Here is a 14,735-nt window from a genome sequence, read left to right on the forward strand (position 1 = left end):
ATAATAATAAGAATAATGCAAACAATAATATTTGATATGGACAACTGATATTTTCTCAAACCTACTTAAGAGTGAGTATAGACATCTTTAGAAAATTTTGCTATTTCTGCTATTTTTCTTTTATTATTGCAAACATACAATCTGAATTAAAGCCATATTAGCTATCCAAACACAGATTCCAGACAAGTTGCCTGGCCACTCCAACACTTCCGAATTGTTGCATTTATAGGTCTCCTTTGTAGAAAATCTGCATCAGCCACTGAGCAATACAAGATTTACATAAATGAGCAGAAGAAATAATTCCAAATTATTAAATAATTTTAAAGTTAAAACATTTAATATAAGGAGTAACACTTATTTTCAAATAGGCAAGGTTAAGCATCAAATATTCTTGGTAAACTTTAACATACCTAAATATGAATTTATATAGCCACACCTACCATACAGGCCATCAGAAATACCATCCTTTACTGAAAGCACAAATGAAAAGAATTAGGTATCTCTCTGAGTATGCATAGCCCAATATTTCCTAAGGAATGTTCTGGGTATGTGGTGATTAAACACGGTATTTTGCAGTTCAGTGTCTCTCTGGGAAATTCACTAAGTACAATAGCAATTTAAGGCTCTAAGTACCACAGTAAAGATATATGCTAGCTACATTTAGTTCCAGTCCCAGTGCTGTAAATGAAGAGGAAAGCCTATGAAGAGAAAGTGGGCAAGTCTGTACAAGAGATAATTCACCAGTTTTTAGAGTGACAGTCTCTTTACTGACACACTGCTCAAAACGCAATGCTTCTTCTTGACCCGTATCAAGGACAGATATAATACCCCTTCCAATAAGCACAAGAGTCAACTGAGAGAAGAAGCTTCAGCATTGAGAGTAAATTCAGTCTGTAAGAACCAGTCCTGCCTGAGGCCAGTGTGAATAGTAGCCAATCAGCCTTTCAGAAAAAAGCACACTGACCCCATAATCAGGAGACTCCAAAATTCAGTGTATCAAATTTTTTTAAAGTTTTTTTTTTCATTGTCTCCTCAGCTATTCAAAACAATTTTTTAAATGTAGAAACAGATAAAAGATAGCTCTAAGAGGTCACAAGCAGAATAGGGATGGCAGCAGAAAATCTTGTGTGTTAGGAAGGAGATTTGAGCTATCTCAAGTAATCTCAGATCTTAATGCATTAATTCTAGAACTTGGACCATCCTAGCAGACAATTTTCAGCTTAACCAGGAACCCAATAAGATATACAGATGAATAAGAAATAGAGAAAGGCTGAGATTTCACCTCAGTCTATAGAAAATATATTAGTATTTGTACAGACAAATAGCAGTTATTTGTGGGTTTAACTTAGTTTCCTAGTAAGTCCATAAGAATTCAGCTTTGTTACTATTTTAATTCTTAATAGAGTTCCAACAATCTAGGTTAGATTTTAGCACAACATGGTCTGAGGCAAAATATGGCCCACAACCTGTTTTTATAAATAAAGTTTTATTAGGACACAGTCATGCCCACTGTATGTGGAAGCTTTCCTACTACAACAGCAGACTAAGATAGTTGCAACAGAAACCTCATAGCCTACAAAGCTGAAAATATTTACTATTTGGACCTTTCTAGAAAAATATTGCTGACCTCTGTTCTTCACCATTAATTTGTAGGTCATGGACTGAACTTCATAATTTTGGAGTCAAGGAAGAAAATGAATTTTTCTGGGTCTAGTAACTGAGTAAGTGATTACATAACTTTTCACTGCATGGAAGTTTCCTCTTATCAAAGCATTGTCAGATCTTACATGCATTGGTTTTATTTATGATTTCCTCTTACATGAAAGGGTCTATCTTTCACTACAGTCATTCTATAGAACTTCAGTTTTAATCAGCAGAATTTCATGCATTTCTATTATTCTTTAACTGAAAAAGGGCAAAGAAGCCAATTAATGAACAGGGCTTAATCATTTTTCTTTTGCCTTCCAGCTCATTAGCTATTCTTATTAGTTGTGTATTATATCCCCGTGTTATCAAGAGCGTTTAATTTCACAGGTGTGAATGCTTGTACAAACATTTGTTAACCATCATATTTATAGTAACCAGTCATGTAGTCAGCAGCGAAGCTAAAATTTCAAAATTATTTTCTCAGTTGGTCAGCTCTGTGTGCCTATGTTTATGGTTTAATCCTCTAAATCTTGCTCAATTTTCTGCTATACAAAATTCTCATGTATTCTAACAAGGGAGGAGAAAATCATCAAATCTGTTTTGAGTCTTCTGCTCTATTTGCCCACCAGATGTCTCACCACGGGAATTCCACAGATCGCCAGTCTCACTGCTTATATTTTCTAGCATGATGCAGATGCTTCTGAGTTTCCTATAAACCTACACGTTTGTCAGGTCATGCAAAGAAGTACATGCGAACTAGTAAGTACCTAAGGACTTTACCTCAGAACGACCCTGGAGGAAGCAATAGAGTAATTCTCAGCAAGCCTTCTGAAAATTAAATAGTTACGGTAACAATTATATTTTAAAATGAATTAACAATCAGGTGAAAAGATTTTAAGAGTTGGTTTTAACTATTGCTGGGATTTTAGGCTAAAATTCACATGCTTTTTTCAGCAAGTATGGGGAAGATCTTCATTTTACAAAATTGAACTGTAACAATGAAAATTTCAGTATATTTACTTTTAACTGATAAATTTATAATTAGTACAATGTGTTTTTTAAAGCTATCTACTAGATAAAATATAGCTTCCATAATGATAGCAATAAAATTGAAATAAACCAATACAACTTATCTTAATATCAATTACTATCAATCCTATAGTAAAAGCAGAACATGAGAATCATGTAATATTTCCAGGATTTTCTTCATCCTGTATATTTTGCCAGCTGTACCCTCCTCCCTCCACTATTCCTAACACAATGCCATTTCTATCAAGATTTAACTCAAATGTCATTTTCCTCTGAAACTTTCCTGGGCTAATATTAAAGAAAGCATTCACAGTTCCTACAGAAATATGATCAAATTTAAGTACAGCTTCCTTCCCACTATAAACTGTGCCTAATTTCTAAGTCACCTGATAACTAAGTAATATGAAAACTTAGATTGTAAGGTCCCTAAGGGAAAGGCCCATTTGTCCATCACCATACGACATGGAGCCAGATACAGAACAATAACAGAAGAATCTGCAAGAAACATGGAATTATTATTATTATTATTATTATTATTATTATTACTATTATTATTAGAATGAGAGAGAAAGCATGAGTGGGGGAAAGGGGCAAAAGGAGAGAGAGAGAATCTTTATCAGGTTCCATGCTCAGCACAGAGCCCATCACAGGGCCCAATCACATGATCATGGGATCATGACTTGAGCCGAAATCAAGAATTGGACATTCAACCAACTGAGCCACCCAGGTGCCCCAGAAACATGAATTTTAAATAGACAAAACAAATGCTTACAATAAAACAATCTGAATGCTTGCAGAGTCAGAATGAAAGTAGCTACTAATAATGAATTAATGTGAAAGTAAGACATAATCTATCATCATATATCACATTCAATCAAATGTGTTTTTATTATTCAATCAAATGCATGAGGCAAACTCCAAAATAAATACATGTAGCCTTTCTCTTCAATTTTTTTTAAAAATCAAATCATTATCTTTTTAAAATATTAATAATTCTGTAAACTAGGATTTACCTTCCTGAGATATTTTATATTTCAGTTTTAAAAGTCCTCAAAAGCATATCTAGAGATGTGGCTTTCATTAAAAAAAAATGCTTTTCTAACTATATTAGGCAGAATTGCCTTATGGTACCTCATCCTCAGCTTAGTAAAGTTCATATATGTCTCTTAAACACAGTAAGTGATAACTCAGGCCTAAGTGTAAGATTTTTATGAAAAACAAAAGATTTAGAGGCTTTTTTTTAAGTTTAAGATGTCACCCTAAATAGCTTACATTTAACATATAGAAAACATCTAGCACATAAGAAAATCACGACCACTTGGTCAATCCTAAATTCCCTGAAATAGTAATAATATAACTAGCAAAATCCAGAACCGAAGAGGTCCCCACATATTTACTTAAATATTAACAGCAATTTCCTCCTCTTTGACTTCACTCGCCCGACTGTGGAAATTTCCTTTGAATCCTCCCGTGTGGTTCATAGAATTAATGTAGTCCAAGATTTTCCTGCATGTTACAGCTTGTTCATTCTCACTGTTCAAATTCTACCCCCAGGAATACCTCTATATTTCATCCTAAAGCATTGCTTTAAGTGGAGTCTTCTACTATGTGAGGATAAAAATAATATTTTCAGTACCCATTGAATCACATAATCTCAGATCTGCAGATCTTTATAATGTAATCTGGTATTCCATTCTATTGTAATCAAAACAGAGCATGAAAACAAGTTTTGGCATAAAGACAGAATATGCAATTGCCTCCAGTGAGTGACTCATGCTTTAGATTAAACTTCATCTTCTTCAGGCCTTTCTATCAAAGTTCAATCCCCTGTGCATGTCAGTACCATGCCACCCACACTCACAAGGATCCTGTGCTTAAATTAATGATTCGATGTTGTTACCGTGAAATTCTCAGCAGGTTCTGAACAAGGGATCTGCTTTATATTTCCACAGGACACCATAAATTATGGAGCCATTCCTGCCCTTAATAGTGATAACACCTCAAATCACAGTATACATTGGCGTACTGAATAATGCTTCTTAAAGACAGTAGGAAATTATAAGGGCAGGGAGACAGACACAAAAATGCCTAACTCAGAGTAATAAGAGAAAAGAAAACCTAAAAAGGAAAGCTATGGGCACAAATTAGCTCATGTCTTTATCTAGTAATTATTTTGGGGGGGCCCTGGATGGCTCAGTTGGTTGAGGGTCTGACTCTGGATTTCAGCTCAGGTCAGGAACCCAGGGTCATGGGATCAAGCCCTGCATCAGGTTTCAGACTGAGTATGGAGCCTGCTTACGATTAAGATTCTTTTTCTCTCTCCTTTTGCTCCTTTCCCCTGCTCAATATAAATAAGTAAATAAGTAAACAAATAAGTAAATAAATAAATAATAAATAAATAAAATTACTTTTTGAGTACCTACGAAGTACTATATATTGCTCCAGATGCTGATATTATAATAACAAGCAGTACAGACAAAGGCCTAGACTACATGGAGCTCCCACTCTAAGGAGGAGACAGACAATAACCAGGTCTGTCTGTGATGGGTGGGGGACAGCAAAGGGGAGTGTTTTAAAAGAGGACTTAATAGGGCCGCCTGGGTGGCTCGGTCAGTTGAGCGTCCGACTTCGGCTCAGGTCATGATCTCGCGGTCCGTGAGTTCGAGCCCCGCGTCGGGCTCTGTGCTGACAGCTCAGAGCCTGGAGCCTGCTTTGGATTCTGTGTCTCCCTCTCTCTCTGCCCCTCCCCTGTTCATGATCTGTCTCTCTCTGTCTCAAAAATAAATAAACGTTAAAAAATTTTGAAAAAAAAAAAAGAAAAAAAAGAGGACTTCATATATCTCCTTTTATCTCTAGCATTGTTACATTTGGTAACCAGACCAGATGATAACAGTTTAAGAAACTTTACTTATTATAACTAAACTTTTATTCCTAAGAGGCATTTCTAGAATATTTTCTGCTTTTCTGACATTTCTTTTCACTTAGGATTTTTAGAAATGCCATGAATCAATGCTAGTTACCTTTTCTCCTTTTCTCTTATAGCCCATAGTTTGAAATGGGTAATATAAGTAGTATATTTGAAAATGAGTGTCAGGAGCCACCAGGGTGGTTCAGTCAGTTAAGCATCTGACTCTTGATTTTGGCTCAGGTCACGACTGGACAATTCATAGGTTCAAGCCCTGCATCAGGCTCTGCACTGACAGTGTGTAGCCTGCATGGTACTGTCTCTCCTTCTCTCTCTCTCTCTCTCTGCTTTGGATTCTCTCTCTCTCATTCTCTCTCTGCCCCTCCCCTGCTTATTCACTCAGGCACACACTCTCTCTCTCCCTCAAAAATAAGTAAACATAAAAAAAAGAGAAAAAGAAAATGAATGTCAGAACTAATTTTGTAGATATTATATAATACTCGTTTCTTCTGTCCATTCTATGTTCCCTCTTTTGTCTAAGTTTAATGTTGAATGAACTATGCTACCATCAGACAAGTCTGTTTCGATAGCAGTATTGATTGTTTGGATCTGGGTTTATGTCACTGGTTCCGGAAAAAAAACAAAAACAAACAAACAAACAAACAAAAAAAACCAAGAAGCAAACAAAACCACACAAACAAGCAAACAAAAAAAGCAGTGTTCACAATTTAGTGTAGACCAATTCTGGAAAATTGTCCCTCAAAAATAAGGACAGATAATTCTGGGTCTTACAAAACTGTTCTCACTCTTACAGGAAATAACATTGTGGGATGTCACCTAGCACACTGATGTAGGCAATCAATGGATGTCTGTTGACTGAATGAAAACATAAACAATGATGACTAAGCATATCAACAGCTTTCTATGAGATATCCTAAAATGGTGCTAGCACCAGCTTGGAAATAAAGTTCAGGTAATAGTTACTATCAAAATAGTTATTATTATCATTTTGTCTAGAAAGTGACTTCTGCCAAACACAAATAACTTTCATCCCTCTAACCTCCTTTCACATTAACCGTGGCTGATAAAAATGAAATATCTCTTAGAAATAATGCGGAATGGTGAAAAGTAAGCACATGTGGTCAGCCTGAAGATGGACCTATGTCCCTTAAGGAGTAAAATCAATCCAGTGTCCACCGGAATTTAAATCATGAGAAGACACAAAATCACAAGTCAATCTGTTACCACACGAGAGTCAAAATGCCGCCTGACTGGAAAGGAAAAGCCGTTTAAATGTTCTCAAAACAGAGTATGTCTGCTGGCGACATCTGTGCTCTATGTTTTCAACACGTATTATTCACCCTAGAATTATACAAAAATCCTAAATTGAAATTCAGTCTGGTAACAAGCTGGCAAAACAAAGCTACGTTGGTGTCGTCCCCATGCATACTGATTGCAGTTCACAGAATCACAAGGCTTTTTAAAAACATCCTAAGAGGTAAGCTAGCATGTCCTCCCATACCAAAGTCCTATAATTTACCTCATCTACAGATGTATGTTTAGTCGAGAGAAAATTGATAACACTTTCATTTTTAACTTTAAAAGAAGGAATTTCACTCCAGTATATTTTTATATTTAACCGTTCCCACTGTGAAGAGATTCTATCATAACGTTCTTCAAAAAGCCACATCGGATTACACATTTAACACTTTTATCATTGGTTTGAATTGGTGGAAAATGCATTTTTTATAAATCTTGTATTTGAATACTTTCAAATGATCTCTTAGTATTTGCTTCTTAGGACTAAATATTTTGTTTGTTTAAAATTCCCAAAATTTGTCTTAACTCTTTAGGAATTTGTTAACTTTATTAATTAATATAATTTTAGGCTCTACAGAGGGCTCCTAGTTAAGTTAAAAAAAAAAAAAAAAACACCTGTTACTATTTAATCTGGAAGCCTATGTCTATCATAGCCAATGCTATTACTGTTACACTACTTCTGTAAAGCCTCCTATAAACCTAAATCAAAACAGAAGTAACAATGTCTTTTAACGTGATATTTATTAGACATTCAGAATGTTAGGACTGTGGTTTTAGGAAATGGAAATAAGAATGTTCTTAGCTTGACTGAAAACTATTTTGTCTGCTAAACATAAAGAAATGATTTTCAATGCAAACATCTTTTGCATCACAAATATGCTTCTTACCTGTGCTGCTGGATATATTAACATCAATACTGATATCAGATATTCCTCCTCCCTTCAGAGATGCTACACATGTGTATGTCCCAAAATCCGTGAATTTTAAATCAATGATGTCCAAGTTTGTCGTTCCCGGGGAGACATCCGGATCAGTCTGTGTAATAACCATCCGCTCAGAACTTCTCAATGGACGACCATTTTTAAACCAACTAAATGTTAACTCCTCAGAAGGAACAGCTTCTACTTGGCAAGATATTTTCACCTCACGCCCAATCTGGATGTTGTCATCTTTGTGATAAGGATCTGGTGTGATCCAAAATCGTCCTTTTTTTAATGCTAAAACATAAAAATTCCATAAGTAGTTAGTGTTACTTCCATAATATTAAGGATTCATTCACTCTAGGTAATCATCTCTGGGCTGAAATAAAGTAAAACAAAATAAAACGAAGTGTATATATGTTTCTTTGTTGTGTGCATGTCAAAAACCTCATTTAGGAAACCTGGAAACAGTCTGAAGATCTAAGTCACTTAGAGATTCTAAACACTGATTTTTATAAATTGGATAACATTTTCCAGTGATATAAAAGATGCTTTGTCTATATATGATACTTAAAAATTGTTGCCAATGAATTTTGAACACATGATGTAACTTGTTTTGTATAAAATCATTTAGGTATTAGACTTAAAAATAACAATATGGATCATAAGCCCAATTCAATACCTGTGCCACCCTTTAATTATGGTGCAATTTCACAGAGAATATTGCACAAATGTCAGATTAAAGAAAATTCTTCTAAGATTTTATCTACATGCTGACCAAAACTAGTTTGGTAAGAATTGAGTCAGTTCATATTCATAAGGCATTTTCATATATTTAAATAACCTGCACTAAAGAGAATTAAAAAAAAACCACATTTGCTATGACTGTTCTATTTCACCATACATAGATGTTTCCAGTTGAATCTGTGTGCTGGCTCATGCAGATGGCCAGAAGAACCTCTTGGCAGATGGTTTGGAAAACATGCTGTGTTTGTATCCTAACAGCAGTGCTTTCTGGGTCTAAGGGCAGTACTGTTCTCTTAACATGTGTCAGCAGTGATAACTACCAGAGACTTTTGGGGGAGCATCTACTGGCCTCCCAAGGGCCCCAGTTGTAAACTTTGAATGATACCATGGGACTCAATATAGAATAGGGTTTGCACATTTATTTATGGCAGTGATTCACAGACATACATTCTTCTCTTTACTAACATCCTACTCATTTCCCTCCCCCTTAATATCACTTAATATCCCTATATGATAAAATGTGGCATATGCACTGAAACATTAATAATCAGAATAAAATATTGTCCATTCACTGTTACCATTAACCATATATAAATGACACTGGCAAAAATGATGTGAATTTGAAAGACCTGCAGATAATGGAGGCCTTCTCATTGCATTATGGGTGACCTTTCTTGAGTTTAACCTGATTTTTCTTAGTTCATCCCATAAAAGCAAGAAAATACCATGGAAATCTTAGAACTATATAAGAATGCACTAGAAATTAAAAAAAAAAATTGCTTTTAATTTTATTTACTAGTCAGCCCCATATATTTTCATATGCTTTTTTGTTTGCAACTGAGTGAGGAGAGATAAATGAATACCAAAAACAATGTTTATATATTCCTTTTTATTCAAGAAAAATTTATAGGGCTCCTTTTCAGGACTAGGTGCTAGATGAGGCTCTTATTACATGAGATGAACAAAGCAGACATAATCCTTACCCTCATGTACTGGTACAGCATATTTTGTACTCATAGATTATAGTCCAATTTATCCACCTGACACCTAGGATACTCCTGTCTAGAAAAACCACACTCTACATAGATATTAAATGTTATAACTTTGAAGAAATCTGAATCTCAGAGTATCCTTTAAAATATTGTTCAGAAAAGGCACAAATCTTCATTCTTAAAGAAAACACCAAAAAACAAATATTTAAATCACATTCTCATACTGTTGTTTGTTACATTTTTCCAGAAATAAAATGCTAACAATTATTTATTTATTGCTAACAATGTCTTTATCAGTATATGACTGTAGGATGAAATTAAGAAAAATTATGTCATTCTACTACCCAGAGTGTGTGTGTGTGCTTGTGTGTGTATGTGTGTGTGTGTGTGTGTGTGTGTGTGTGTGTATACGATTATATTTTAACAGGCACTGAAATACAGCTTTGTGGCTAGAAAGGAAAATGTGCTGAAAATGCCTATATTTGGTATATAACTTGTGCACATATATTTCAAATATAATTAAAGTTCTATAGCACAAAGTAAATTGTATCCTACAATAGTTTTTCTTTTTTTAAGAGTCCCCAAAAATTAGTATGTCAAGGAGCATTTACTTTTGTCAGCACCATAATATTTAAATGAGTTTACTTTCATTTGGTAAGAATTTTCCTGATTCTGTTTCTATAGAAAAAATGATAAACCTAAATAAAATTTTTAAACAGACAATTCTTAATTTTAAAAGTTTAAATATATATATTAATTTATTAATAGCTTCGTATGGACGTACATTGAGAATAAATTTCATTCCAAAATTATTAGGGTGGCCATATATAAACACAACAAAAACTTCTGATGTTTTGGTGATTAATATTTATTTACTACTAGGCACTTACTGTTAGGTCTGCTCTCTGCCTAGTGACATAGTAAATGGATACCACCACTGAGAGAGCTACAAGTTCATCAGATTAGTTAGATTTAAACAACAAAACAATTCAAAGCCACTGATTTTTTAAAAAACATAAAATATTTATAGTATGTGTTCCAAACTGTTTTATTCATGGAAAATAACTTTTCAAATCTGAAGTATAAAAAATATTAAAGATTATAACTCTAATAATCAATTAATTAAAAAAATTCAATATGATTTGCAACTATATTTTTTGATAAAAAGCAAAATAATCAAGTGGGCTTTTAAAATGAACTCCTTGCCACAAATATTTGTTGTTCTCAGTATCAGGCCACTCTGTGACTTGATCAATGTCAATCACATTAGTCTTCTGAATGACAGATTCTAAAAAGGAAAAGAGGGACAAGTCAGTCTGGCAAGTGCGCTAAAGTTAAGGAATATCAGAATAAGTAGCATGGATCATTTGACTGGAGAGCCATCTCATTGAGTTTGTCTTATGTTACCTCATAACAAAATACCTAGTTTTGCACACAGAACAGAAATGTTCTAAGGGAAAAGAAATAATGTGTATTATTATGTGTATGTCTAAGGGAAAAGAAATAATGGACTATAATGTGTATGTGCATGCGTGCATATGTGTGAATCCACGCACAAACATCTCTTGGACCAGTGGCCAGTTAAATTTATTTGATTTTCTAACCTTAGCTCCTCAGAAAACTAAAAGCATGCCTCTGTAAACTAGGCACAGGTACATTAAGATCTTGAAACCTAATTCTAGCTTTTCATTTATATATAGTCCAATATGGGCAATCTAATTTTTATGGGTCAAGTGCATCATTTATAAAAATAGGAGGTGATAGTAGTAGGCTTCCTCTGAGACCCATTGTGAGAAATAGCTTATTAGCAATAGTGTAGAGCTTTGAAAATATAAAGTGTTTAATATAGTTAATCAACTGGGAAGCAGGTTCCTTCATTTATAATTAAACACTCTCTTTTTCAGTGAACAATTTACGGTAGTTCATGCAATGTTAATTTAAAGTCATTTCCTGCTAACCAGTTAAGATTTAAATGCTTAAAATCAATCTGCGATTAGTACCAAAGTATAACAAGGATCCAACAGACATAACAAGACTCTATAGAACTAAAGAAATTCTACAGAAAAAGAAAGGAGAAATCCCTTTCCCCAAATGCAATTTCTTAGTCTGACTATTGAAAATCCCCTAACACCAGCCTGAGAGAACATTAGATTTAGCTTAATGTATCATAAATTGTGATGGATGAACCTCAAAAGGTACTTGTTTAGTCTGGCAGTTCATGTAAAGAATTGGCATCAAGCTGAGTCTCTGTTTAGGATAATCAGTTTAGAAACACTGCCATATAACCCATAGCCCCCATTTTTGTTTTGTTTTTTTTTTTAATATTGTGAGAACTGAATACAAACTTGGCCCACATTCACTTCTGCCAAGTTACTTGTGAGTATATTCTAGATGCACTCACTGAAGTCCCTCTACTCTGAAATTTAAAAAGGTGCCCTGCGAGTAGAGTGAAACCAGTGTGTTATAGCAAGGCCACTGCAAAGATCTAGGTGGGCTTGCTGCTTGCCTTTCCCTAGAGTTAAAGTATATTTTTGCCTATGATGACTACAGCTATGAAGAATATTTCCATTATATAAAATTAGATTACTTCTTGAGTTTATTTTTGAACGAGAAACCACTGGCTTTGGAGAAGTCTATGCCTGTGGCTTCCAGGAATACAGGCTCAATGCAGATAAAGACAAAGAGGAGGCTATGAGGTTGTATTTTGCCTGTAACTATAAACTTAAAATTATAAAATGTACTGATTGTCAACTGTTCCACAAGTATACAGCATATAGTAGTTCCAAAAGAAAATATAATTTGTAGATACAGCAAAAATGACACTAAATGAAGTGATACTCAAAATGTTTTAAATTTTGGAGTGCCTGGGTGGCTCAATCGGTTGGGTGTCCAACTTTGGCTCAGGTCATGATCTGGCAGTTCACAAGTTCAAGCCCCGTGTCGGGTTCTGTGCTGAAAGCTCAGGGCCTGGAGCCTCCTTCTGATTCTGTGTCTCCCTCTCTCTCTGCCCCTCCCCTCCTCTCTCTCTCTCTCTTGCTCACTCTCTCTCTCTTTCTCAGAAATAAACATTTAAAAAATTTGTTTTAAAAATTTTTTAAAGTCAAATTTTAATGAGGAAGCACCTCTTTGCAGATATGAAATATCAGGTGTCAGTCTTTTAACCTCTGCTGAGAACATAGCTATTTCACAAGGATGATGAGACACAGAGTGATCACCACCCACTATTCTAAGTAGTTAAATTACTTTAAAAATCACAAAGTGTACCAATTCTTATACTATCAGTAGGGTTCTGGACTGCAGGAAAACTGGCAAAATGTTGCTGGGAGAAATGGATCTAGAAATCATTAATAGTGTAGTCAGATAAACAAAAATTGATTTTCTATTTATTTATCTTCTATTAAAGACAATAAAAATATTTAAGTGGAAAAAGAAGTACTGCCAGTTTCACATGATGTCAATTGAATAAACAGTTGGAGATAAATTACATCAGCAGAGCAACTTAAGAAATAGTAAATGATAGTGTATATAATCTGTCCTATTATAATTAGATGTCAGTCCTCTTCAATGAGAGTGTGAAAACCTAGGGAGTGGGGCCATGCCTCATCCTTCTTTATGGTCTCCAAATTTTGAAGCTGTTTCCTTGGTAGAATTGGTATTTAAGAGGTTTTGTCAAATTTAATTAAGTGTGACATTTCAAAGCATTAACTTTACAAATGCCAATCATTTCCATTCAGTCTGATATCTATGTTAACTCTTTTTGTTTGGTAGTCTTGTGTTCTGAGATAAATCATGGCAGAGGGAATAAGATAGAGAAAGGAGAAGAGATTTGATGTCCTCTAAGGTCCAGGGGTTTTGTTATAGGAGCAGAATAATACTTGGTGAATAAACAGTATTAATATAGGAATATATGTAAAGAAGAGGATTCTGTACAGAAAAACTCAGGAGACCTCATTCCATCATGGCCAATGACTAGCTAGTTATGTATCCTAGTCATATAATGTGTCAGGGACATGCGCCATCAAATTAACATCTGTTACTCATCCTTTCTTTGTAAGGAGCCTGAATTTCATGCAAAAGGGTTTGTTTACATGCTTTAGAGCTCAGTTGATAATCATTTCTAAGGAAAGATGAAAGAATTAAGAAAACTGACATCTAAGCACAGTTATATTAACTGAAACAGTATTTGCCAAAACTTGTTTTAGAAAAAAGTCATTAGGGATCATGTTAAAAGGAAGCAGAACAAATAGTGTTGGGAGATTGACTATATGAATAAGTTTGCTTTCCTGCAGAACTTCCCAGAACTTTGAACATGTTAACACACACTTTGCAATACTCCTAGAGGGGCTTATGGTATTTTTAAAAAACCTTTATTTGTGGAACATCTTTCAGGATCAGTATCTTACAGAATAAAGAGAATCTATCAATTGATGAGAATCACTGAAAAGACTCTAAAATTAGATTTCATTCTTGATGTTTCAGGAATTTCCATTATGCAATCACAAAAGTAATGAGAAGATACAACTCCTTAGTAAAAATAAAATTTAAGATTAAAAAACTAAAGGAAAGGGAAATATTTTTAAACTCAGATGTACCTACTGGCACATCAAAGTTATAAAACATATTTCAGAGCCATGACATAAACTTATCTGCACCAACAAAGGTGTGTCTCTTTCCTTTCCCAATTAACCAGCATTTTTAAAAATTTAATTTATCAGTTTGTTCCTATCTTGGGAATGCACACTTTGGAATATGCAAATAGCATTAAAAAGGGATTAAGTGTATTAGCTTCTGTACAATGTGCAATTGATATAAACTAGTAAGACTCAATCTAGCTCAGATACTTGCAGAAATAATAATATTTACTTATTTATACATTATGTTGTTACGAAAAAAGCATGTAAAGTGTTATTATAAGAAGCAGTAAGAGGTGCCTGGAAGCTCAGTCAGTTAAGTGTCCGACTTCAACTCCAGTCATGATCTTGCGGTTTGTGGGTTCAAGCCCCGCGTCTGGCTCTGTGCTGACAGCTCAGAGCCTGGATGGAGCCTGCTTTGGATTCTGTGTCTCCCTCTCTCTCTGCCCCTCCCCGACTTGTGCTCTGTCTCTCTCTCCTTCAAAAATGAATAAACATTTAGAGAAAAAAAACGAAGCAGTAAAGCTTCTAGAAGATGGATATA

The 14,735-nt window shown here is 34.6% G+C and overlaps 1 protein-coding gene across 1 annotated transcript in view; it reads right to left on the reverse strand.

The window, feature by feature from the left end:
- The window catches only part of MDGA2 (MAM domain containing glycosylphosphatidylinositol anchor 2), an 855,787-nt gene that overhangs the window by 219,653 nt on the left and 621,399 nt on the right, over window positions 1–14,735 (reverse strand). Inside the window, exon 7 of the mRNA XM_042943085.1 lies at window positions 7,789–8,118. Coding sequence (XP_042799019.1) covers window positions 7,789–8,118 — 330 coding nt within the window. The remainder of the gene's footprint in view (window positions 1–7,788; window positions 8,119–14,735) is intronic.

The sequence above is a fragment of the Panthera leo genome, chromosome B3 (genome assembly GCF_018350215.1).
Source record: "Panthera leo isolate Ple1 chromosome B3, P.leo_Ple1_pat1.1, whole genome shotgun sequence".
Lineage (NCBI taxonomy): Eukaryota > Metazoa > Chordata > Mammalia > Carnivora > Felidae > Panthera > Panthera leo.